Source organism: Aethalodelphis obliquidens, unplaced genomic scaffold (genome assembly GCF_003676395.1).
Source record: "Aethalodelphis obliquidens isolate GAN/ISIS:26980383/991018 unplaced genomic scaffold, ASM367639v1 scaffold82, whole genome shotgun sequence".
Taxonomy (NCBI): Eukaryota; Metazoa; Chordata; class Mammalia; order Artiodactyla; family Delphinidae; genus Aethalodelphis; species Aethalodelphis obliquidens.
In genome coordinates, this window is record NW_020838026.1 from 5319940 (window position 1) to 5347583 (window position 27644).

At 44.1% G+C, this 27644-nt stretch overlaps 1 protein-coding gene across 2 annotated transcripts in view; it reads left to right on the top strand.

Annotated features, from left to right (window-relative positions):
- Nucleotides 1-17770: 17770 nt before the first annotated feature.
- The window catches only part of ETS1 (ETS proto-oncogene 1, transcription factor), a 113781-nt gene continuing 103907 nt past the window's right edge, over nucleotides 17771-27644 (top strand). For both annotated transcript variants that reach the window (XM_027093004.1, XM_027093006.1), the window contains exon 1: nucleotides 17771-17848. In XM_027093004.1, the coding sequence (XP_026948805.1) occupies nucleotides 17780-17848 (69 nt within the window). In that variant the 5' untranslated portion in view covers nucleotides 17771-17779. The remainder of the gene's footprint in view (nucleotides 17849-27644) is intronic.

The window sequence follows — 27644 nt, forward strand, 5'->3', positions numbered from 1 at the left end:
AATACCCTCTTCTTTTGAGGATCACTTGCCTTTACCTTTGCCCTGTAGCATTCACGTGGAGGAGAAAGCCTTTTATCTGCGGATGATCTCCTTAACCCTAATGCTATACATATTTCCTTCAGAAAAGTATATTTATATTTTTTCTTTGGTAAAATATACATAACTTAAAATTTACCATTTAACCATTTTAAGTGTACAGTTCAGTGGCATTAAGTAACTGTCACCACCACCCAGATCCAGAGCATTTTCATCATCTTGAACTGAAACTCTGTTTCCATTAAACCCTAACTCCCCAATCCCCATTCCCTTCAGAGCCTGGTAACCTCTATTGTATTTTCTGTCTTTATGAATTTGATTGTTTTAGATGGCTCATATAAGTGGAATCATACAACATTTGTCCTTTCACATCTGGCTTATTTCATTTTGCACGTTACCCTCCAGGTTCATCCATGTCGTACCAGGTATCAGAATTTCATTCCTTTTTGAGGCTGAATAATATTCCATTGCTTGTATAGACCACATTTTGTTTATCCATTCATCGGTTGATGGACGTTTGGGTTGTTTCCACATTTTGCCTTTGTGAATAATCTTGCTATGAACGAACATCTGTTCGGGTCCCTGCTTTCGATTCTTTTGGGTATACACCTAGAAGTGGATTCTGGATTCCATGGTAATTCTATGTTTAATTTTATAAGGAATCATTTTACTGTTTTCCGTAGTAACTACACTATTTTACATTCTCGTCAGCAATGAACAAGTGTTCCAATTTCTCCACACTGTCACCCACACTTTTTATTTATTTTATTACTTTTTTGATACACACCATCCTCATGAGTGTGAAATGGTATTTCATCGTGGTTTTGATTTGCACTTCCCTAATGGTTAGTGATGTTGACAAGCTCTTCATGTGCTTATTGACCATTTGTATATCTTTGGAGAAATATCTAATCAAGTCCTTTGCTCATTTTTTTTTCATCTATTTGAAATCCCGATATTTAATTTTATTTTTTTAATTAAAAATTTTTTTTCCTTTGCTCATTTTTTAATGGAGTTATTTGTTGTTGTCCATGAGTTGTAAGAGGTCCTTAAATATCCTGTAATCTATTGTAAGGGACAAAAGTTTTTAATTTTGTACAAAAGTTTTTAATTTTGATGAAGTCCAACTTATCTATTATTTCTTTTTTTTTGTCTGTGCTGTTGGTGTGATTCCAATAAATCATTGCCAAACCCAATGTCCTGAAGTTTCCATCTATGTTTTTTTTTAATGAATTTTATAGTTTTAGCTCTTACGTTTAGGTCTTTAATTCATTTTGAGTTAATTTTTGTATAGGGGTAAGTTAAGGGTCCCCCTTCATTCTTTTGTGTGTAGATATTCATCTAATGCTCTATTTTCGAAGATACTGTTTAAAACAAAACTTGCTGCTTTCCTGGGCATTCTCTAGGCCATCTCAGCAGGGGTGTGGTTTATTTTACACTCTTTAGATTTCTAGCTATGCTCTCGGCCACCATGATAGGTTGGCCCTAAGGTTCTAAAGGGTTTTTGTCTCTGTGAATTCTGTGTAGACAATGCCAGACCCCAGAGGTCTGCAATAATCACACTATACACCCATGTAAGCCAAGAATCCGGGTCTTCTCTACATTGCTTTTTTTTTTTTTTAACTCTCTTGCAAACATAGTGAATACAGTTATAATTGGTTGTGATTGGTTTAATTGCCCATGGACTTTTTAAATGGGGTGGTGTGCTGGAGCTGACCGGGCTGCAGGGGACAGTCTGAAGCTTCCGTAGCTCTCTTCACAGATTCTTTCATAGCATGTATTACATTTGATCGAGATGGTTGATTTCTGTGTCTGTTTTCCCACTCCAGTGTGGACTTGTCATTTCCCCCAGTGCCTGGCACAGACATTTATTAAACAAAACTGAACCAATAGCGCTATCTCTTTCTTTTCTCTAAGACTTTTAATGTGCAAAGGCAGAAGATGAGCCGTAAAATCTTGTTTTCATGACAACACCATCTTCACTGCATTGCTACCTTTGTACAATGAAGGGTGAGGATGATGTTGCGCTGAAGGACACTTACTATATTTTCACAGTTTTTCAAAGCTGAGCATCTGTGTCTTCATTAGAAAGGGAAAGGAGTCAACCATGGCACATTTTAACTCCCATCCATTGCTCAAAGTGAATGGAAACTTTTAGGATAAAAGCCTTAAATTACAAAGCCAAATACTGACTTTCCAAAAAAAAAAATTCTGTAATGAAATAATCCTATTCAGAGAAATGATATTATACTTGATATTGATACTTGATATATACTTGATATAATATCAATTATACTTGATATTATACGTGGTAATATTCTTACCACGGTTCTGAACATGTGGATATAAAGTGCTGTACATTTTCACCTAGAACAAGATTTTCACATTGTTTATATTTTCTCTAAATGAGGAATATATGAATATTTCTGCCCTTTTATTCCTGCACCATGGACTAGGAATCAGAGTCACTACAACTAATCTATTTTAGAGATCACCTAAAGCCAGACTTAATTTTCAGAATCCTCAGCTCTCATTTTTGTTGTTGTTGTTGTTGTTTTCTGCGGTACGCGGGCCTCTCACTGTTGTGGCCTCTCCCATTGCGGAGCACAGGCTCCGGACGCGCAGGCTCAGCGGCCATGGCTCACGGGCCCAGCCACTCCGCGGCACGTGGGATCTTCCCGGACCGGGGCACGAACCCGTGTCACCTGCATCTGCAGGCGGACTCTCAACCACTGCGCCATCAGGGAAGCCCCCCAGCTCTCATTTTGAGAGAGTTAATTCTTCCTTAGAATTAAGTTTTTTCCTTAGGAAACATCACACTTCACATCACGTTATTGTTTTTAGAGATAAGCCAGGTTACTAGAGATAAGCCCAGCAGGTGATGGGGTGGTAGACAGTCTGCTCTCTGAGTCTTTCCTGCCCTGAGGCTATAGCCCTCTCCTGACCCCTGACCTGGGTTAAATGAGGACTCGGAGGAGAAGGTCAAGAAATGTGAGTCATGAATATTCAAATATTCAGTAGAGGGTAAATCTAAAGCAATGGCAAAGGCTGAAACACGAGTTATCCCACTGAGGGAATTCTCTTTTGCTCATCTCCCTCCCGGCTACTTTCGGTGGCTGAGTTACATTTAACAGAAGGGTAATTTCAATGATATAAATTAAGGTTGTGATCCGGTGTTACCTTAACCAGTAACTGATTTGCTTTTCCATCTAGACCACAGAGCCTGTCCTAGTGGCTGCCTCCATGGAGTCAGGGGCCAGTGGAACACTGCCTTTTTTCCAGCTTTTCTGGGCTTGACCACACCCCCTAATTTAAGGAGGCAGCTCTATTAGAAACATTATGGTCTTTGCATCCTCTTCAGCCTCCGAGCAGAGGATTCCCGCAGGTAGTTGGAAAGAGACCACAGACACTGAGGGAAGCTCACTCAGGACCTAGTCTTCACCCAGTTTCTCCGGCAAAGTGGTAAGTGGGGTGTGAGTTTCTGCCTAAAACTTTGCAGTCCGTTTTCCTTTTTTTTTTTTTTCATTTGGTGGAATTAACCGGTAAACTGATGGGGACTTTCAGGATACAAGCGGCTTTCTCTTTTCACATTTTTCTGTATTTTCAATTCAATTGTTTAATAACCATTTTCAAAAATACTTCCTAACCTTGTTAGAGTAGTCTGAAATCAAGACCTTGTCTCTCCCTTCCCTGTTTTGTAAGAGCAAAAGCATATGCACGTTTTAGGCACTCGCCGAGCACTTGTCAGAAACTGAATTTTCTTCACATATTGGAGCACTTCCAAAGAAATAAAGCTGTAGTTAAATGTTGACATTTCTTTCCTTTCTTCTCTTACACTCCTAGTGAGCCATTGTTTTACTTTTTAATTTTTTTAAATTTTTATTTTAACCTCAGTAGCTTAATTAATTGCCCTTATTTTGAGGAAATTGCTACGGATTTGAGGTCAAACTAGCCTTTTTGGTGTTTTTCCCGGTCCTGTGACTCACAGTTTTCCAAGGGACTGTACTTTTCCCTTGGGACTTGTACCTGAGGCAGGGGGATTCTGAAAGTCAAGGAGGGTAATTTTTACCTCCACCACAGAGCTTGACTCCTTGGGCAGCACTATGGACAAGCAGGGGGTGTGGAGGGCCGCTCTCCTCCATGGGTTATTTTATATCTGGCAATCTCACTTTGTTGGGGGCTTTTCCTCTACTATTAAAACATCTCTGTTACCCCCTTTTAAAGTTGCATTTCACGTAGGCGAACTATTCCGAAGATGCTGGGTTACCAAGATCAAGGCATTCGACAGCAGGTTTTCCTTATTACCTTTTGGGTAAGATTTTTTTTTTTTTGTAAGTCACAAGGCCATGTTCCCTCCTACTTCATACCATTACCGTGCAACTGAAAAGAGAGATATTTGTTAAACAACAGGAAATCCAGGTTCTAAAAACGGTAACTCTGATAGCTCCATTTCATCTGTAAAATGCCTGGCGCTCTGACTCTTTCAACAACTATGGTTGTTGGATGGCAGCATCTGCCTTCTTTTTATCTAAAGAGAAACCCCTTTGCTTCTGCAGGCGTGGGCCGGGCAGGGAGGGCGCTGGGTGGCCACTATCACTGTGGAGATTCTTCCTTACCTCTTGTTTCTGAAGGGAGGGGAGGGAGAGCTAATGAGTTAATGTCTGCAAAGTGCTTTGAAGATGAAAAGACCTTTTCATGTGTTCTACATTGTAGTTATTAATATTAATATTTGAAGAAGCGTGCTGCTTCTAATTGTAAATCAACATCCTTGCCAACTCAGTAGTGAAAAAACAAACAGTGCAGGCGGCCAGGCAGCCTCTTCCGTCCTGGTTCTGCCGCTGAGGATGTACGTGGGAAGCTGAGGGCCTGACTACAGAGAGGGCATCTTTGCCTTACCGGCTCCTTACACCGAGGTGCTAGTTTGTTAGAGGTGCGAAGAGGTCCAAGAGTAGAGCCTAGGGGAGGGTGGGTAACAGGGTGTAACCCTTCAACATGAGTCGGCTGTGACCTTGGAGAACGGGTTGACAGCATGGATCTGGGCCAGTTCCCTGCCGCAGATGATAATGGAGTTCAAAGGAGATGAGGGTCAGAACTGGCACCAGCTCTGGCTTTGGAGTCAGGAAAGTAGAGTGTGCTTGGGTTCTGTTAGAGACTGGCTTTGGAACTGAGAACAAGTTATTCTTTTTATTTTTTTATTTGTTCGGTACGGGCCTCTCACTGCTGTGGCCTCTCCCGCTGCGGAGCACAGGCTCCGGACGCGCAGGCTCAGCGGCCATGGCTCACGGGCCCAGCCGCTCCGCGGCATGTGGGATCCTCCCGGACCGGGGCGCGAACTCCTGTCCCCTGCATTGGCAGGCGGACTCTCAACCACTGCGCCACCAGGGAAGCCCAGAACAAGTTATCTGACGTGACTGTGCTTTATTTTCTTCATCTCTGAAATGTGAATAATGAAAGAAATGTGAATAATGATTTGTGCTCCACCTATCTCATGAAGATGAGAGAATAGTTGTAAATAGCATAGAGCTTTGAAGAATAAGAATAGTGCCAATAAGGCTGAGGGACGGTCTGAAGTAACATTGTAACAAATTGGGTGTGTGGGTGCAGGTGCCCAGGGAGGGTGAGTTGGAGGGCAAACAAACGCTCTGGAAACAAGCAGTTGCCACTGCCGTTTCCCTTGTTGATTGCCTCAAAGTGTTTGCTTGATTTCTTACTGATTAAAGTTTGCCATTCCTCATGGTTTTATTGATTGGTGATCAGATCTGTTTTCCACAGCAATGTTCCTTCTCTAATTACCCACTCAAAACTCCCACTTCTGCATCAACCAGCAGAAGGGAGCTGGAGCATCCTTTCTCCCTCCCCCCTCCCTCCTCTCCCTCCTCTCCCTCCTCTCCCCCCTTCCCTCCTCTCCCTCCTCTGTCTCTCTCTTTCCTTCTTTATGGGAATTAAAATGTACTTAGTATTTGAGCAAAATAAATGTGGTGAACAACAAGTTAGTGGCATTTGAGGGGAATCCTGTGAGGTCTTTCAATCCTGGGCCAACTTAGGTATGAAGACAACTCATTCTTTTGCCCTTCATCTTCTTTGTCCCTGCTCTACTGAAAATGTAGCTTTAGGGAACTCAAACTTTTTAATCTAGATGATTCTCTGGATATAATACCTGGTCTTCTCCACTCCACCCAAGGAAGGATACTCATCCCCGAAGTTTGCTGAGCACTTGGTATGTTTCAGGGCCCTTGGTGCTTTGCATGGGTTCCTTCTTTACTCTACAATGAAATCTGTGAGGTGGGCTGTCTTGTTATCCCAATCTAGCAGATGAGGACTCCGAGGTTTGGTACCATGAACGTTGGTGGTGGGACCTGATTAGAAGCAAAGGCATGTGAGTTCAGAGCTGTGGCTGGAGTCATATCTCATAGGAACCTCAGTAGCTTTGAGGCACTTCCACAAATTTAGGCTAACTTTTTCTGCTTAGAGTGATGGTTTGCTTATCTGGGAGAATACTGTGGCTTAGGCCAATTTTCCAAAGGGGAATCTGTGGATTAATGATTCATTGTTAGAAAGACACAGACTCTGAAGAAAGGCTACAAGGTCAGGTTGACGGGATCAGCAAATCTATCCCTCAATGGGACAGATATTGATTGAATTTCTCCCTCGTGCCCAGCCTCGTGGGGCGCTGTGACAGACACAGAAGGAGAAATATATGTTTCATTTTAAAAAAGAATCAACATAATTTATTTTAGGAGGCAAGATGTTACCTGAAAAGAGATTAAAAATGAAAGATAATTGTTAAGTGATGTGATGCAGTCTGTGAATGCTTTGGGAGAGCAGATGGAAAAGAAAAAGTTACCTAGGGCAGTGAGGGAAGGATACTTTTTGATCAATTTTGATTCTCGGAGAAGAGGGTAGATTCCATATTCCTGCTGACCACGTGCTGGTGTGCTGCATCCAGAAAATAGAGGGGACAGTTTGGACAGTACTTACTAGAATGAAGTCAAACAGCAAACTTTTAGTGAAGATGTCAAGAAAATATTCTCAATGAGGAAAATGCAATCTGTATTTTCAGGAGATGTGGGAAAGTAGAAACTCCCAGGGTTTTAGTCTTTTGTGCATTTTTAAAATGTGTTAACTTTTCATTTTGAAATAATTTGAGGTGCATAATGAGTTGCAAAACAGTACAAAGAATTTCCAAAAGATTTAAGTCCCTTAAAATTGTGAAAAATATAGTGCCTTTTGGTGCTCTCCAGTGATCCTTAATCCAAAAGGTTTCCTCTCGGTAGGGGAAGAGCAGTGATGCCAGTTTCTTGACATAAGAGGTGAAATAACTCAAACCCTGGCTTCTTAGGAAAGGCAGGAAGCCTTGTCAGATGCAGCCATTACCTGGCACGTGGCTTGAGAGGTGGGCACGGGTGCTGAGCTGCACATTCTCCCTGGCTGGGCTTGTGTCGCAGCTAAGATAAAAATCAAACCTCTGCTCAGCGTGTGGCCCGGATTCTTCTTGCCTGTTCCTCGGTGGCCTCTGCCATCCAAACACCTTCTTTTTATAACCACTCATGAATTTAACCAAGTGAGTCCAGACGCTGCCTCGCTACTCAAAATGAGCATGTCCGGGTGTCCTGTTGGAAGTGCAGACCGTCAGGCTGGCTGTACCTCAGACCTGCTGGGTCAGTCTCTGCCTTGTAACCTGATTCTCAGGTGATTCCTACATGATTCCTATGCAAATCAGTTTGGGAAGCACCATTCTAAAGAAAAAGCAGAAAAAAAAAACAAAACAAATTTAAACAAAACCCAACAAACAAATCCTCTCGCAATATTTTCCGTTGCAGCTTATAACTTCCTTATATTTATATCTAGTTGCCAAAGTGTTACTCCACGAAAGATTCACATTTCTATCAAAAAGATATCGGTTTATCTCAGGAAGCTGCAATATTTCCCCATATGTGCTACGCAATCTTTCAATGAGTTTGCTCCTCACTGTAAGAAGAATGCTTACTTCTTGGTTTTAGGCATAACAATGGTACAAACAGACTGCCATTCAATAGAAATTGTGGCGCTTTTCTCCTGTGAATTTCTTGATTAGGCTACTCAACCTATGATTATGGAAGGGAATCCTTTTTTGATTATTTAAATGCAAGTCTTTTAGAAAAAGAGGTAAGGGATATAGGCTATCTGGGTTCTGGCTCTAATATCTGAATAAATAACCTCTGCCACTTTGGGCAGTAAAATAATAATAAATAAAACCCACTATTACTGTTAATTAGTCAATGCTTACTAATGCCAGGCACTGTGATAAAATAGCAACAACAATAATAATAACCATTATTTATTGACCATTTTATCATGTATAAAGTAATATGCAAGGGTTTTATTTTCTATAACCCTCCTCAATAATTCTGAAAGGGTTGGTATCATTATCTCCATTTTACAGTTGAGGAAATTAAGACTTTGTGAGATAAAGAAATTTGCCCATGACCCACACTCAGTAAGGAACTCCCAGTCAATGCATAGTCTGTCACCTGGAGTTCTTTATCATTCTGCTAAACACTTAACCTCTCTGGGCTCAGTTAACACATATATATGGAATCTAAGGAAAAAAAAAAAAAGGTCATGAAGAACCTAGGGGTAAGATGGGAATAAAGACACAGACCTACTAGAGAATGGACTTGAGGACATGGGGAGGGGAAAGGGTAAGCTGTGACAAAGCGAGAGAGTGGCATGGACATATATACACTACCAAATATAAAATAGATAGCTAGTGGGAAGCAGCCGCATGGCACAGGGAAATCAGCTCGGTGCTTTGTGACCACCTAGAGGGGTGGGACAGGGAGGGTGGGAGGGAGGGAGATGCAAGAGGGAAGACATATGGGAACATATGCATATGTATAACTGATTCACTTTGTTATAAAGCAGAAACTAACACGTCATTGTAAAGCAATTATACTCCAATAAAGATGTTAAAAAAAGAAAAAAAGAAAATGGGCAGATTTCATGAGATTTTTCCAATTCCCAAATTCATTGACTTTACAAAATCCCTCTTTATATAAGTATGCCAGGAAGCTGTTTAGCAGTATGCTGGGAAATTTGAAACTTACAGTTTGGGCAATAGAACAAATGAAACCTCACTGTGAAAAATGACCATCAGACATAGTGCAAGAAGTTGCTCGCTGGATTTGAGAGAGTTCAGGCAGCTGGTCTGCTTTAGTTCAATGTTAAAGGGCATTATTAAAACTCTCCTGGCACCATTCATTCTCTCAATAGCTATCTCTATATTTAGGGCATCTCTCAGTTTTGTGGAGAGCTTCTTAAGACCCAGAACCATATCTAAATTCTAGATTGTATCTGACGTAACTCCACTCACTGTGAGTTGAAAAGTAACTCTTTAAACTTCTAGGCTCCTGAAGGATTTCTTTGGCAGCCACTATGGGGTAAGTGTTGCCATTTAGCTTGCAGGTCTTCTCTGGGTTCGACGTGGCCAAGAGTCTCATATACCATGTCCTCTGCTATAGCCACCCTCGTGAAGCCAAGATGCTTCACATCATTCCTGCACCTTGCTCTTTTTTGTTTCTAGTTTCTTAGTAAGAAAACAATTCCAATTTTTTATACTACAACTTTAATTTTATTAATGTATTATTGTTAATTTTACTATTAGCATTATTATTACTATTTAAAACTCAAGCAATCATGCTTTTATATCTATACTACAAAAGCCCAAGCTTTTGGTATGGTAATCTGCCCTAAAGTATCTTTCAATTTCATCTCCCGTTTTCCCCACAATCTATTTGCTTATTGGATTATTCCCTGTTCTCTAATCTACTGTTTTCTCGCTTCTGAATCTCTGTGCATACCTCTAGCTACCCATTTTTCAAGGCCCATTTCAGCGCCACCTTCTCTTGAAATTTTCCCTTAGCATCCTTCCGTAAGTCATTTCTTCATCTTTTATGTACCCGTAATATATTACCTACACCAGGGTTTCTCAAACTTTAACGTGCATATGAACCACGTGGAGTGGAACCTGAGCTCTGTAGTTCTACCAGCTCCCAAGTGCTGTCCATGCTGCTGGTCTGCGAGGACCCCACTGTTGAGTAGCAAGGTCATCATTTTTCTCATCTCATCAACTAGAAAAATAACTATGTAAAGAAGAAAAGTGAGTTATTCTCACTTTTGGAATTACCATAGCACCTAACACAGGGCTGAGCAGCTCTTCAATACCAGCTAGCTAGATAAAAATCCCAATTTTTTATTTAGTTATTTATGGAGTGCCTGCTATGTGCGTGGCCCTGGAGTACGTCTGAAGGACAATGGTGGTTATTTGCTGAATTTCATGGTTCGATAGAGGATCTGAGGAACGGCATTTGAAGACAAGGCTGTGGCCACTTCTACAGTCAAACAGCTGATTGAATGTTACCTTTAGTTTTCCAAAAGATGTTCCCACATTAGAAAGAACAGAGCATTAGTTTCTGAAAAGTTTCAGAGACTAGGATTGACATGGTGCTCATAAAATTCCTGGACAGGTTTTAATGTATTCCCTTGATGTTTATGACAGATAGCACCATTCTGCCCAGCGTTGACAGCGCCATTCCAGCATAGTGACGAAGAGGGATTTGTTTCCAGGAGGAGGAAACATAAAATAGTCTACGAGGCACTCTTATCCCCTGATTGTTATGGTTCAGCATTTTAAAACCATCTTATATTCTTTGTCTCTTTCAGGAGATATTAGTGAGTGACTCGTAATATTACAATAGCAAGAGTCCATTTTTAGTATTCTAAGAAAGGTTAGTTGAGCTCTGTCAATTCATACAGAACCTGAAAGCGTTATGCTTAATTAGGAGAGGAGAGTTTTCAGAGAAATAGGAGATGGACATGAGTCATTTTCAAGCCTCTATTCAAGTAAGAGTTGGGGGATTGTTAGCAGTAAAGGTGGGGAGAAACAAGACTGACGCGTTCACTGATCTGTGAGTTGATGCCTCTTGAACTTAGTGAAAGAGTTGGTGGATTGAGTTTAGGACCCAGAAGCCAATAGCACAAGGATCAGAACATGGCCTCTATGGGTGGGTGCCGGCTCCTTGAAATAAGAAGGAATGTTTATTACGGTCATGTTGGAATAGTCAAGAAAATGAGGTTCTTACAGAGCTAGGAATGAGAGAGAGACACCATCTTCAATTCTGTTTACCAGTTTATTTTCTACTTATGGTAACCGCAGAGTTTCCTTGGGGGAGTGAGGATTGTTCAGCTGTCTAAAGCTGCTTACATTTGAGTTCTTGGAGAACAGGACTCGGTAGCTTTTGTTACACTGCCAGATCAAGGGAGAGATCTAGAATGATTTGCAAACTACAAATGGACTACTCGAGAGAATTAGAAAGAAGATACTGGAAGACAATAGACTCGTCAATGGGGTATGTCTGTTAGTTTAGAGAAAAGTATGATCGTGCTTGCAGTTAACATTAAAGAAATCTAACCTTGGGGTTGCATACGGACACATGTCATCACAGGTGATGTCCCTTTTTTTGGTCCCAGAGATATCTTCACTGTCTTGGATAAACTCAAGCACTGAGACATAACTCTTCACGTTCTAACTCTTCACATACAGGTCTTTCCTTCATTTAGTCAACAGGAGTATTGCACGTCTATGGTGTGCCAGCTAAAGACACACAGTCCCTACTCTCTAGCAACTCATGATGCAGGAGCAGAAACTGAGATGCAGGAAGTACTCTGAACTTTGGTCGGTACCTTGTGAAAGTGAATCCCACGCTGGAGGACCGAGAATGTCTATCTAACTGACAAGAAGTTTTAGGGAAAGCTCCCTGAAAGAGGTAACACTCAGTCTGAGTCTTTAAAAACAGATTTACCTGTCATTTGGAAAGAAGAAATTCAAACTCTTTCCATTGCACATGAAAGGTGTTGCCTCGGTGACGTGGGTGACGCTGTTGTCTTTAGTTTGGCAAAGGTGCTGTCATTCGGAGAAAGTGTCCTTTGAATGGCTAGTCCTATTGGAAACCGAATTCTTTTTCTCCTGCATTCCAGTCCAACTTGCAAAGAGGAAAAAAATGCATCATCTGTATTTTCTGTGACAGCTTTATTGCACTTTTGTATTCCCTGCGTGCAGGCTTCATATGTTATAGCCATAATTCTTGACCTATAGGCTAACACAAAGGTGAGAGGGCAAGGTCAATTTTAAATCACAATGGGTTTGTTGGTGGCACTATAATTCTGGCTTCTCTCTTATGGAAGGAAGTTTGTCAATATGTATTCAAATATAGACTGTACACTGTACATATTCTTTGTCCCCAAAATACCACTTTTGTCATTTAATGGGAGTAGGAAATATTTTAGGAACTTTTATAATGACAAGGAATTGGGAACAAATAAATTTTATGGTAATAAGAGGCTCATTAAGAAAGGTAGGATGCATACATACGATAGAATCCTCGACAGCTGGATACTTTGGGATGTACGACTATATTTATTGACATAGAAAACTATCCGTAACATCATGCAAATGTCAGTGAACAAAGCAGATTGTAGAACAGCAGGTAGAGAATAATATCGTGAAGGTAGAATTCTGATCGTGTGTATATGTGTACGGACACATTAAAAAATACCCAGCAGAACGTTGAATAAAGTATCAGTACAATTATCTCCAGATGGTAGAATTTCAGGTGATTTTGACATTCGTGATAGACTTTTCTGTATTTTTCTTGTAATTTTCTCAATAAATATATATATTTTGGCAAAAATTATTTTCAAAAGAAAACATTTTGAAGTGTGGTTTATGGGGTTGTTTACCTAAAGGCATAGTCTTTCTTTGAAGAGCATATAACCCCAATGAAAAACCCTTAAGTGATGTCACAGTTATCGCCTAGACAGGCAGCCAAGCAGGGGCAGAGTTGGTAGGAACTGGATTCAGCTTCCACTAAGCCTGGTCTCTGGGATTCCCTGCTCTTCTGCTGCCTTGGCCTGAAACACCCCTCCAAGTCCCCCCCTCCCTTCCTTCTGTGTATCACCCTCCCCGCCCCTGGAGAGACCTGGATGGAAGGAAGTGTCAGCCCGTAGATCCTGGCCTGGGTCCTGGGCTTGTTCGGGGCAGGAGTCTCCAGGGGCGGTCATGTGTTTTAGGAAGAATCGAGATCTCCCCAGAGTCCCAAAGGCTTTACTGGGTGTGAGATGCCCACGGAAACCAAACCACTACCTGTTTTTCCCTCTGCACGGTTTGCCTATTTTTATCCTGAAAGTCCAGGGTGGTGAGAATAGACAGGAGAGGTGGCTGGTGGACTAGTGTCAGTCTCAGCTTGGCCCGAGTCTTCGCCCCACCCCCGTAAAAAAAGGGGCTTAAATGAGTTCAGGTGTTTGTAAAAATTTTGTAACTTACACTCTCACCTTCAACAGTTATTTGCGTGCCAGCTGCCTATCAACACTGGCCTAGGATCTAGGGATTCGGAGTGAAGAAATACACTAAACTTTGTCCTCGACAGACTTAACTTCTAGTGGGGTGGGAGTCGGGGACACAAGAAAGAAGCAGCCGAGTGTCAGACCAGGAGCAGGAAGCTGCTGTTTACATGAGGTGGTTGAAAGGCTTCTGGATGAGGCGACATTGAACGGCTAGTGAATAAAGGGAAAGAGTTCTCACTTAGAAAGGGATCACGAAACAAACCTATTACTTCCAGTGAATCTCCACCCAGATCTGCAGTCTATTCAGAGTCTCTGATTGGAGAATCGAATACATTTACTTCTGATCTATCTCTTACATGTTCAGTCTTGCGAGACCAATTTATTTGTTCTTTCATTCATTCACTAATTGAAAAAAAAATTCTTTGATACCCCTCAGTCTGTCTTACATTCTGGAGATACAAAGATGAAAAAAACATAGTGTCTGCCTTCAAGTAGCTCTGAGTTGAGTGGGAGAGGCAGGTAGAAACAGGCATTTATAAAACAGCGTGTTGTGCGCAGTGAGGGAAACACACGTGGGGAACACAGAGAAGGGACAGCCAGCCCAGGCTGGGATGAACAGCAGTTCAAGAAGGATCCCTGGTGGCTAAAACTTCTGAGATGAATCTAGAAGCTTCAGGAGAAGGGGTTAGTTAGTCCTGAGGAGCAGGGGGGTAGCAAGGCGTTTCTAACAGAGGTGATCGGGGGAGAAGGGCAGGGACGTGAGACATAACACAGGGAAAACAACAGAGTTCTAGTTAGAGGAGTGAAGACATCAGTGCGGTGGTGAGGAATGGAGCTACAGTGGGTCCTGGAGGCCGGGGAGGACCACTTGGGTCCTGGAGGCCGGGGAGGACCACTTGGGTCCTGGAGGTTGGGGAGGACCACTTGGGTCCTGGAGGTTGGGGAGGACCACTTGGGTCCTGGAGGCCGGGGAGGACCACTTGGGTTCTGGAGGTCATGGAGGACCACTTGGGTCCTGGAGGTCAGGGAGGACCACTTGGGTCCTGGAGGCTGGGGAGGACCACTTGGGTCCTGGAGGCCGGGGAGGACCACTTGGGTCCTGGAGGCCAGGGAGGACCACAGCTGGGAGCCCAGCTGCCTCTTAAGCACAAACTCACTGAGGACAACTTTACTCTGCTGCTCCGGCACTGCTGGTCCCATTCAAGGAAATGAACGCAGTTCTTCACGGCTCTCTGTTACCAAGGGTTCAAACCATTTCTGCATTCAGACAAGCCTCTGGATGCCTCTAGGCTGGGGAGTAAATCTGAACTCACACAGTTGTTTTGTGTTTAGGCATAAATGTTTATAATGCCAAGACAAAAAAGTCTGTCCAGCCGATGTCCAAATAGCTGTCATGTGGGAGGGAATTCTCCTCGGCCAACACGTCAAAAAACTTTTTTTTTTACCCAAACAGTTTTTCTGAAAGGGTTTACATCTACAGCAGCTGGTCTGTGTCACCACCTACAAGTGGAAACAGGGTGGGTTCTTTTTTTCTTTCTCCAGAAAATAATGAAGCGGTCATCCATTTCTGTCCCAGAGTTATTTCCTGAGATGAGAACCCTTGAGTGCCCTGGCAACTCCCTCTTTCCAGCTTCCTCCACGGGCAAAGGACTTTTCCCCAAGGGGAGCGTCAGTCACAGAGCATGAAGCTTTGAGAATTCAGCCCAGCTCAGGACGGACCATATGTGGGCCCACGGGGTTCCTCACTCACTCTGTCCATCCGAAAGAGAAAACACGTTTCCCCTAAACCTTTTTCCCAGCTCCGAGGAGAGTTGTTAGGAGGAGGAAGGTTGCTCTTGGTTGCCTCAGAGCTGGGCTTCAGGACAAGGCTGCTGATTCCAAAAGTGCTTTCTTTTACAAAGGTGTAAGTCTAACAGGAATTCAGATGGGTAGAGGTCTTCTGCTGCTCCTGAGAGTCTAGGGAGGACCCATAGGGCCATGTGGTCACACCTCGCACTGTGCAGTCTTCCATGGTTTCCTGTTCCCCAGCCTTTGGCAAAACGGACTGCTTATTTTCTTCCATATTGTTGGTAACCTCCTCACCACCTTGTATTTTAGTTCTGTGGGAGCCCGTCTTCCCCACTGCCTGCAGATGGAGATCTGTCTGTCTCAGCTTTGTCCCGGATCTGATAGAACTTAAGGTCCAAGAGGTGCGGGGTCTTTGTGTACCTGTGTATCTCCAGCACCCACATAGCAGGCACAGGGTAATTATTTACTGAATGATTAACAAGTTCCCGGCAAAGGAAGCCTTTGACGTGCTTGTTGAATAAATAATTGGGGTCTGTGATGACTCAGGGGGCCCGGGGGGGGGGCTTTTTGGAGGAAATTGGAGGGCTGGATGGGTTGCGCAAAGCAGCACTGCCACACCTGGACATTTCCCAAAGGTTTAGGCTGCCCTGTGGGTCCCTGGAGGGATGAGCAACTTTTCCCTACGGAATCAGATCTTGGTTATGCCGTTCTCAGTATGACACAATCTATGTTGTCAACGTTGAAGTCTCATCTCTGAGTAGATCCAAAACTGTGAAGTGCAGGTGGATGGGTGAATGATGACTCATTAGGACTGTAAAATTTGAATTTAAGACGAAAAGCAGCAACGCTTCTGTACAGTATATGGGCGGTGTCCACACCGACCTGTGGTCGGCTGCTTCTTACTCCAGGCCCTCTACCCAGCGCGGGGTCTGATACTTGGTAACTGCTTACTGTTTTTAGAAAGAAGCACTGAAGAGGGGACCACGGCTCCAGATGGGAACAGTGTCCTTGGACTAGAGACTTTGATCTTTTTCTACTCTTCCGCTTTGCCACCTGGGAATTCTTCCTAAGGGCCATTTGTGGCCATCAAGTCCCTGAAAAACTAGAAAACAACATCTTGAGAAACATAGGTACCCTTAGCTATTTTACTTTTTAAAAATTAATATTAATTTGACGGCTTCTACTTTGGGGAGAAAAGACATCATAAAAAGGTGCCGTTTTAGTTAAAAACAATAAGCACAGGTCTGGGATAATTTACGTCTTCAGAAGATTTTTAACTTACTTCTCAACTGTATGACATTAGTTGCTATGTGATGGTAGCCCTTAGTATAACTTTGTAGTGCAGAACTTTAATTATGTTATTTATTTATTTTTGAAGTCTAGCTTTTTTTTTTCTTCTCCTTGGCCACACCGCGTGGCATGTGGCATCTTAGTTCCCCAACCAGGGATCAAACCTGTGCCCACTGCAGTGGAAGCACGGAGTCTTAACCACTGGACCACCAGGGAAGTCCCTTAACTATGTTATTTAAATACATTTCATATGAGAGAAGATATATACGCTCATTGGCTGTCAAGCTGTATCAAGATGGTGAACAAAGTTGTAAATTGAACATAAGACATATCGTATTCTTTATATTTCTTGAAATGGGGTCAGTGGCTTTAATTATTCCCAAGAATAAAGGAAAAGGACAGACAAATACAAAGTGGAAAGTAGCTAAGTGGAAACTCAAATGCACTCCCTAACAATAGGAATTTGGCCTCTGAATGACATATCTAGGAATTTAATCTTCTAAATCATTGAAGAAAGACATTTTTTTAGTGTGTAATATTGAACTTATGAAAGTGTGTAAACTAGTGTACTTTAGAGAGTATTTGGCTCGACAGAAATGTTTGTATATAAACGATTTTCCTGATGACCGACAGCTAACTGGAAAGTCCCTTCGGCTAGAGCATTCCTCAAACGTGATGGTCATTCAGACTTTGAATGGAGATAGTAGCTCTCAACAAGACATTTAATTAGCCCTTCTCCTTTTTTCAAGATGGATAATATTCACTCCCCTTTTCGGGTCTTCTCTCTGTTTATCTGTCTCAGGGTCCTGGTTGACATGCCTCCTCGACGGAGGTTTTCCATCCCTCTTTTCTCCAATCCTTTCGCTATTCCGTCCTTCATCAGTTGATAAATGCCACACTTCGTATGGAGGGCCAGACCTGGTTGGGGTGGAGGGAGGGAGATACAGGAATGGAAATGTTTTTTAAAAAGACACACAAGACCCATTCCTGCCCAGAAACCCCCTAAAGGGTCTTTTTATGGACTCTGACTGCTTACTGTCTGCAGCAGCCGTCACCATCCAGGCTACCTTGCAGTCAGGGGACTGGCTCTGTCTGGGGTCTGCCTTACTCTCTGTTGGCCACTTTGTTTTTCTACGTTTTAATTTCTTTCTCTGTAATACAAAGAAGTGAACGCCATGGTTCCTAAGGAGACCTGCTCCGAGCCCTCCTTTGGTCGCTGGTCCACACATGTTCTGCACCCAGTGGCTCAGTGAATGCTTTTTCCCACACAGGTGCTGACGGCGTGATGAGCTACTTTGTGGAGTCTGCAGTGAGTGGCCCTGCCCCCTACTCAGCAGTGCGACCTGCAGCAGTGGTAAGTGGGACCCCTTCCCTGCCCTCCCCCTGCCCACCGTGCCGTCCCCTCTCCTCCCTCGGTTCCTGCTTTCTGATCTCCTAGACAGAAGCAGCTGGGGACCCAACTCCACAGTTGGAACGAGCTTTGAGTTTTTTGGAGGGGCTACATTGTGAGATTATCTGTCTTTTTATCACCGTATAAAGTAAAACATCCAAGACTGATAGATTTACTGAGAAAGATTTTTGTGTTGCAGAGAATATGACTCAAACATGAGTAACGGTTAAAGCCAGGTGATTTTTCACAGCTCAGTTCATTTGGTGAAGGTTTTTCACACATTGAGGTACCTTACACCTATTCTTAGCATAATTGAACTTATTTTTCTTCTCATACATAAAAGCTAAAATATGCAAGCTTTCTAATAACAGAATTTGAAACTGGAAATAAAATACAACAACAAATTAGTAGGAAAAATTCCTGAGTCCTAGAATAAGAGGGGTAAAAGGAACTTTAAACTTGGACTAAAGGTTTTTTGCTCTTAGGGAAGAAGGCTCTCACCCAAGCTATGTGCTGACCAGTTGAAATATTCAGCTAAATTTCTTATAAATTTACTGTGTGAGAGATCCCGTAATGCTGTCATTCATTGATTCCAATGTCAAGTGAACTTTTAATATTAGCATTGAATCATTAACTGTTGATTCTAAATTCTGCGTGTTTTTGTATAGAGATAGCCAGCATAAATGTTGAACTTTTTTTACTTAATCTGGATATGGACAGATAAGTTTACTGTTAACTCTTCCAAATACGTTTATGGGTCTATATAGACTCCAGTCTACCAGAGCTCTTTTTTGACTGCAGGCTTTGTCCAGTCTGAGGTTCTGCAGAATTTTTAACTGGTACCCTTCAGTTTGCCATGACCTCTCACTGTAATTGTATATCAAAAGATCTGATGTGTTTGAAAATTATTTTCTGTAGTATTGAAAAAATAATTACTTAAAAAGGTATTTTATGTTCAAGGAATGATTAACACATCTTTCTTCACTGGCTGTTCTGTAATACATATTTCTTCTTTTTTAAGTGGCTTCTGTTTTCATATAAACGCCATTCACTATTAAAAAATTAGAATCAGGAAAACGTTTAGAGTACAATTTACTTCAGAAATATGTGTAAAACACACACACACACAACAAGTCCAGACCAAAAGTTATTCCATTCCGCTTAGAAATTGCCAAGAGGCTTGCTAAGGTCCACAGGGCTGGAGGCATTGCCAGGGAAAGGCTCTTTCTGCTTCTCACACAAAGGTTATCGTCTAAGGTCAGCACAAATGACACTAAAGTTTTCTTAAAGGTGATTTTGTAGAGGTTTGTTAAAATAAACAAGGATATTGTGATTTCAGGGCAAAATGTGTCATTGACTTGGAAAAGTAGATTTAAAAGCCAGCCTATGCATATACACTGAGAAAACCATAATTCAGAAAGAGTCATGTTCATTGCAGCTCTATTTACACTAGCCAGGACACGGAAACAACCTAACTGTCCATCGACAGACGAATGGATAAAGAAGATGTGGCACATATATACCACGGAATACTACTCAGCCATGAAAAGAAACGAAATTGAGTTATCTGTAGTGAGGTGGATGGACCTAGAGTCTGTCCTACAGAGTGAAGTCAGAAAGAGAAAAACAAATACCGTATGCTAACACATATGTATGGAATCTAAAAACAATGATTCTGATGAACCTAGGGGCAGGACAGGAATTAAAAAAAAAAAAATGCCAGCCTAATTCTTTTTGCCCGTATTGTAATCCAATGAAAAAAGTTTAATAACCTGTCAGAAAAAGTGATGCCATGCGAATTTGCATTTATTTTATTTTAGGCACTGAAATAAATTTTATTACGAGTATACACATTGCAGGTATAATATTAAGTTATCCTAGACAGGGCATCTGGAAATTGTATGAGATTTAGAAAAAAACCAAGAACAACTCTTAAGTGTGTATTTTCAGCTGAAGACCCCAGCCCTGGCTGAATACCCTGGATATTTTTAAGGCCTTTTGAATGGTTTCCACTGGTTTCACAACAAAGAACCCATTTATCCCCAAATCCAGCAGCCATACCTGAAAAACGTTATCAGCACGTGGGATCCTTTTCACTCCCATATTTCAGTGTTGCTTGGGTAATAGCAGAAAGTTACATGGGAGAACTTCCATGTCATCGTTCTAGCGCTTTTGCTCATAACTTCTCTGTGGGCCTCAGTTTCTCCATCACTGGAACTGGTTAGGCAAATTTTCAGAACCATAGAACATGCAGAAAAGTCCTCTGACTTCTTCACTGACGTCCTTTTTAATTTAAAAAAAAAAAGGTAAATAGGGCTTCCCTGGTGGCGCAGTGGTTGAGAGTCCGCCTGCCGATGCAGGGGACATGGGTTCGTGCCCTGGTCCGGGAAGATCCCACATGCCGCGGAGCAGCTAGGCCCGTGAGCCGTGACCGCTGAGCCTGTGCGTCCGGAGCCTGTGCTCCGCGATGGGAGAGGCCACAACAGTGAGAGGCCTGCACACCGCAAAAAAAAAAAAAAAAGGTAAATAAAATTGGTGAGTACAAGCTCAAGTTCAATGAGCCAGCTCCTACAGACAACCTCCATCCAACTTTAGGCTGGGCTGTCATAACAGTCAAAGAATTTGTACATTGTCTACAGAATATAACTTTGGGACATTGGCATATGAGAGAAACTAGCAAACCTCACGCTCTCAATCCCAATCTAAGGTTTCGTGGAGGAGCGAGGACAGCTTCATGGACTTTCCCAGACGAGAACTTTAACGTCCCAGGCACCTGAGTCTTCTCGGTTCTGTTGGAGTCTCACTGTCTGGAGCTCAACCAGTGGTGCTTAATCTGATCATTCAGGTCCTCCTGGCCGGCGCCCTGGTCTCTGGGTTAGTTAGCCTGGGCCACCAAGAAGAGAAACTGTCCCAGGCATGGGAAGTTTGAGGGTGAAAGGAGAGCCATAAGGACAGTGGGTTTTTAATCTGGGGCTGATTTTTTTAAACATCTTTATTGGAATATAATTGCTTTACAATCTGGGGGCGATTTTGTCCCCAGGGGATATTTGGTGATATTTTTGCTTGTCAAAACTTGACGGGCACGGGTGCTCTTGGCCAGAGGGTAGAGGCCAGGGGTGCAGCTAGGCATCCTGCACCGCACGGTCCAGTTCCCCATGACAAAGAATTGTCCAGCCTCAAATGTCAGTAGTGCCGAGGTTGAGAAGCCCTGCCCTAGAATACACACAAGATCAGGTTTGAAGGTGGGGTGGTACTGCGTGTATTTACTTGTAATTATTGCGTTAGAAAGGGAAATCTTAAAAAAGAAAAAAAAAGTGAGACTATATCCATGTTACGAGGGGTTCTGCTAAGCAGGCTGCTTTAGTTGTCCAAGAAACAATCTTCTAAACTAGGACACGGATAGTTTCCAGGCTCTGAAGACTGCTAAATCTCAGATTCCTTGTTTGTGTGTTAGAGGTAGCATTAGTGTGGTTTGATCATTTGCCGTACCAGGGGAAGCCTTAAAATAATCACAGCAACAGTTGTAAAATTCATCCCATACTTCGGGCACTGGCCATTGTACACAGAACTCACATTATCTGCCTCGGGACCCCTTTGTCAAAAGCAGGACACAAGTTCTCTCCCTTGTAAGGTCAGCCTCTCGGGAGACCTTCATGAAAGAAGTGATATCACAGCTGGGGTGGTAGGGAAATGACACTTCTGGAAGTTGTCTGGCCATTGTGTTGGAGGGGGTGACGTTTTCAGGTACTTATATGGGTTGTGTGTCAGGGACCCTTTCATCCAAGGGGAGGAAGCGCTCCTTCCTGTTATGCTGGCTCAGTGAGCCCTCCGTGAGCCCTGGAAGTCCCTCGAAGCCCTGGTCCTCTCCTGTGTCATCCTCCCCTTCATGCCGCTGAGTCCGCAGAGCTGGGGGAGGGCCGGCATTGGAGGATGGGCTGCCCCTCATTTTGACCAAACACGTCCTTGTCCTTGGCTACCTCCCCAGCAAGGAGGATGCGGAGGAGGTCCTTGAGGATCGATGGCCCCTGAGCCAAGTGAGCTTAGGAAGCACCTTGAACTGTACAGAGGGAAGGAATAGACGACCGCCCACTCATCTGCTCTCAGCGCTCAGGCCTTTGGGAATATAGCGATATGCCGGGCAAGTAACTGTCCAGGGGGCCAGACCACATGGAAGGCTCCGAGCCTTCCATCCTGGGCCAGGCAGCTGTGGGACACAGCTGGGCCAAGTACCATGGAAGGCACTTAGGCTTTGGAGTCAGAAAGACCTGAGTTAAATTCTGGTCTGTTACTCCTCAGCCATGTGACCTTGGGCACATTACTCCCTCTGAACCTCAATGTCCTCATCTGTAAGATAAGCACAGAGTGTAACTTACCATAGCAGGTCATTGTGATACCAGCCCCAAATATGACCTCAGCTAATTCCCTTTCCCTGTGTTTACCATCACTTCTCTATTTTTCTCTGGATTATTTGATCGTGTGAGATGGCCACATACAGGGAGGAGTGGAGATGGTTCCACTGATTGCCCATACAAGGGTGTTTCCAGAGCAAGATGGGGCTATGGGGGTCAAGATGGAGACATTCTTGTTGAGAAACCTCCTTGCTTCATCAGTACCCTGCACTAGAAATAGCTCGCCTGCCACCAGATCAAAGTTCTCTTGTAATGGGCTGGTGGTTTACAACCCCATTGTGTAAACAGACCTGGTTCTCTTATCTTGAGTAATTGCAGTTTAATTGGGCTTCCTTGGGAAGCAATTCCCTTCTTAGCCAGTGCTGTTCTCACTCTTCACCTCCACCCCACATGCCTTAGGATGTGTTCACAGGGGTGTCTGTGCAGTCCCTGCGCTTCTTGGGAATTTGGGAAGGGCTGGTGCTCGTTTCTATGAAGCTTAGCACACATGCCTTTTCCTTCTCTCTGGGAATCCTGGAGAGCAGTGGATCAGGTATTCCAGATTAGAGCAATGAGAATACAGAAAAAGAAATTTAGAATGTAAATGGAAACTGGAAAAGAAAATGTTTTCTTGTCACTTGGGGTGGTGATGGCTTTGCCTCTGGAGAGGTTGCTGGAACATTATGTTTAAGGAATGATCTATAGCCGTGACTCTTAGTGGGAGTCAGAAAATGTGAAGGAAAAAAGAGAGATGTGTATTTTTCCAGCATCTTAGAAAGTGGGGATTTTCTAAGATACTGTGTTTAGTTAGCACACACTGGAGAATTTTAGAGCCAGACTATAACCTAGAGGCCATCTCCTAATATCAGGAAATCTAGGTCCTGAGAGGTTAAATTAAGTTGCCTGAGCTTAGAAGTATGATCTGGAATATGGTCCAGCTCTCCCGGCTCCTGGTTTAGGAAACTCCTTACCATCAAACGCATCTTGATCATTCTTAAGAAATGTGGAGATGGATGAGAATTTATGACAATTCATGGATTCATATGCTTTATTCATGCTGAATTGAATTTAGGACAAAAAAGCCCCAGAACTCCATTTTGTAGAGCGCTGAGCAAATTGAAATTCCTGCCCCGTTTTTCCACCATGGGAGGGTCTCCCAATGTCCTATCAGGAGGCTCTGAGCCACCTTCACCCTCCATCTCCACACTTGGGATGGATGCCTGGGGCTGGCACCCCGTGGAGTCGCTGGGAGTCTGAAGGCTTCCCGCTAAGCGAGTGGAAGCTGACGTGTGACACGCATCACGCCCCATATCTCTCAGCAAGAGAATGTCAAGTCCAGGCGCCCAGAACTGGGGCAGGTCCCACCGAGTAATATCTTGAGTGGAGGGGGCTGTGGTCTCAGGCTGGCGTGAGAAGCTGCAGCATCAGTCACTGCCCCCCTCCCCCACCTTGGTCTGCAGCCCCAGGCCTGGGGGCGTCTCAGGGTGGCCTCAGCTGTGGTCCACGTGGCCCGTGTGGAGGCCAAGCACAGCTTTTCATGGAGAGCAGAATCCGCTGTTCCCATCTCTGTTCTCTCTGTGCTTCAGATTCTCTTTTGTCTCAGAAACCTACAGTGATCTGGCCTGCCCTTTCGCCAAGGCCCAAGCCCATCACTCTTATTGTTTTAAAAAGAATTTCCTGGCCTTGAGTCTAAAATTAAATCGCCCTTTGAGGGTTTCCTATTTTGTCTGTTCCTGCCTCTCCTGTGGCTGCAGCACCCTCGCCCCCTCCCCCTTGGTGGGAGAGCTGAGGGGTGTTTCCGTGTTGCCTCTTTCCTTTCTCGAGGGAGCAGGATGCATGTGCCCCCCTGAAGCAGAGGTGCCCCAGATACAGTCTGCCCCAGACTCCTCCCCAGCGATGCCAAAGCGCTTCTCCGTGAATGTAAAGAGGTGCTGACTGGTCTAGCATCTTCTGAGGATGAGGAAGCCCAGACTCGATGACAGGTCTGCGGAGTCGGTCAGGCCAGCCTGGGAGGGCAACTGCCTGCAACGAGGTGAAAGGTTTTAAGATGAGAAGTTCCCCGTTTATTGCACAGACTGGCGCCTCGCACGTGAGAGCCCCTGGGCGGTTCAGCAGCTAGGCAGGCACTTCCTAACTCTACTTTCTCTACTGAAAAATGGGAAAGGTGGTGGCAGAACGGCATGACCGACATGAAGGTGTTAATGCATTTCAAGGGGACCTTGTATGTCATGAATCTAAATGATGACAACTTCCGGTTCTCTAGGCTTTTTTTTTCCACCCTGGGGTGGTTTTTTTTTTAAATCAAATGAAGGTTGTCAGTTACAAGATCAGGAGAAAGAATGTGGATGGATCAGCAGAAAGGAGACTTGCAGTTGGAAAGGAACTTGGTGATCACTGGGGCCAACCTCCTCAGGAAGCAAAGGTTTAAGGAGGTTAAGAGATGGGCTGGAGGCTACGCAGCTCCTTAGGGGCAGAGCAGGACTCAGACCCAGGCTTCCTGATTTCCAGTCTCCTGTCTTCCTACCAGAGGGTATGAACGTCTATGCCAGGCCTAGAATGATGCGGAGTTATCCCCGCGGATGGCAAACCCCTGTACTCATCCATTCAGTGTTAACTCAGCTTTGCGTCTGGGCATGTATATTTTTTTAAGCAGCAGGATCTAGAAATATTTATGTGTCTTATATGTTTACGGCCCGGTACTAAGGCTAAACCCTAAAATTCTGAAGTCGGTTAAGGGAAAGACAGATGCACTCCCACAGAGTTTGTGCTCTGAGTGACACATACACGAGAAGGGTCAGGGAGGGTTTGCGGAGCAAATGCCTGGACATTTAAGACTGCTTGGCTCAAGACAGAAACGAACTCTTACAGAAAGGCGGCCGCCATCAGTTTGCGATGTAGTGTTGAAAAACTACTCCCCTGTTCCCTCTTTTCCAACTGGGGGGGTCTTTGGAGGGGGTGGAGGGAAGGAAGCCTCTGGGCAGAGGCAATGCTGGGAGGTTTGGCAGGGCTGGGGGGTAGGTGAAGAGTAGCCACAGGGAGGGGGCCGCGTGGGTGGGGCGGGGAGACGGAGGTCCCTGGTGGAAGCATCGGAGAGGGGAACCGGCAGGACAGGGCAACAAGGTGGACATAATACCATACATGAAGCCCTGACTGCAGCAGGGGGGCAGTGGTCGGCTGTGGTGGTGACGTCACAGCTGGCTCACGTTGGAGCAGAGACAAGTGCGTGTCCCTCGTCCTAGTAGTTTCCAGACTTCAGGGCTTTTATGCTATTTCTTTCCAGGATCGGAAAGCAAAGCCTTTAGGCTGCAGGCTCGAGTCCTCTGAAGCCTGTCAGAGGACAAGGACAGCAGTGCTGGTCCCTGGAGATGGGGTGGGGAGGCTCATCACAGCGTGTGACACAGCAGGGCAGGAGTGCACACTCTCCTGAGACACCCAGGGGACCCAGGCCCTCCAAGGCTGCGTGGATACCACCCTGTCCTTAGCAGCCGCGTGCTAACCCACACGGTTCTGAAGCTCTGCCCTTGGTGTCTCCCACACCGAGCACTTTTGTGTTTTTCCTCCTGTGTCTTTAACTGGCCCTTCTTTGTTGTTTCTCCCTTACTTTTCCTCCCAACGACAGGCAACTTCATAGATCCATTTTTTCCAAAGTGAAATATAATTGACTTAATATTATATTAATTTCAAGTGAACATAGTGATTCAATATTTTTATACGTTACGATAAGCCTAGTAACTGTCTGTCCCCATACAAACTTATTACAATATTACTGACTATATTCCCTATGCTGTGCACTGTAGTCTCATGACTTACTTGTCTGATAACTGCTCTGAATCCCCTTCACTTATTTCACTCATCCCTCCACCCCACCTCCTCTCTGACCACCACCAGTTTGTTTTCTGCATCTGTGAGTCTGTTTCTGTTTTGTTATTGTTCATTTGCTTTGTTTTTTGGATTCCATATGTAAGTGGAATCATACAGTATTTGTCTTTCTCTGTGTGAGTTATTTCACTCAGCACAATACCCTCTAGGTCCATTCATGTTGTTGCAAATGGCAAGATTCTATCCTTTTTCTTGGCCGAGTAGTATTTCTGTGTGTGTGTGTGTGTGTGTGTGTGTGTGTGTGTGTGTGTGTGTGTATCTCATCTTTATCCATTCATCCATCAGTGTACAGTTAGGTTGCTTCTATATCTTGGCAATTGTAAATAATGCTGCGGTAAACATTGGGGTGCACATATCTTTTCAAATTAGTGTTTTTGGTTTCTTTGGGTAAATACCCAGAAATGCAATTGCTGGATGGTGTGGTAGAGACATTTATGATCCTTTCTCTTTTCTTTTTTTTTTGCGGTACACGGTCCTCTCACCGTTGTGGCCTCTCCTGTTGCGGAGCACAGGTTCCGGACGCGCAGGCTCAGCGGCCATGGCTCACGGGCCCAGCTGCTGCGCGGCATGTGGGATCTTCTCGGACCGGGGCACAAACCCGTGTCCCCTGCATCAGCAGGCGGACTCTCAACCACTGCGCCACCAGGGAAGCCCTCTCTTTTCTTTTTAACTGCCATTTTCCCTGACTCTATACTTTAACTAGATCCTTTACACTTCTAGATCTAACTGTATCCTTTCCTGTCTTCTCCTGTCATGCTGCCACCTTAGGGACCTCTGCACCAAATTGCTCTGCCATCTCTCCATCTGAACACAACCAAAAGAGAAATATTCTTCCAACCTCCTTACTTACGTACTTAAACTCACCATTTTCACTATCATAAAAGCAAGCAATCTAAGCATGATCTTGGATCCCCCCTTGCCTTCATCTCCTATGAGCCATAAAATCATGTTGACTCTTCCTTTGAAAGGTATCTTACACTTCTTGTTTCCTCTTCACCTCTGCATTCATGACCTTAATCCAGCTCTTCGTAACTGGCCACTGCTCAGCACCAGCACTGAGGGGAAGCATTCAAGTGGGGGCAAAGTGTGGCCCCCAAACGCAGTACTCAAGCTACGTAAATCTTAATGCAATAATTTTGACATTCAAAATGAATGCAAAAATTACTAAATGAACTAAAAAATTTAAATACAGTAGGGAGACTTCCCTGGTGGCACAGTGGTTAAGAATCCGCCTGACAACACAGGGGACAGGGGTTCATTCCCTGGTCCAGGAGGATCCCACATGCCGCGGAGCAACTAAGCCTGTGCGCCACAACTACTGAGCCTGCGTTCTAGAGCCCGCGAGCCACAACTACTGAGCCCATGAGCCACAACTACTGAAGCCCGCGCGTCTAGAGCCTGTGCTCCGCAACAAGAGAAGCCACCACAGTGAGAAGCCCGCTCACCGCAACGAAGAGTAGCCCCCGCGTGCCGCAACTAGAGAAAGCCTGCAC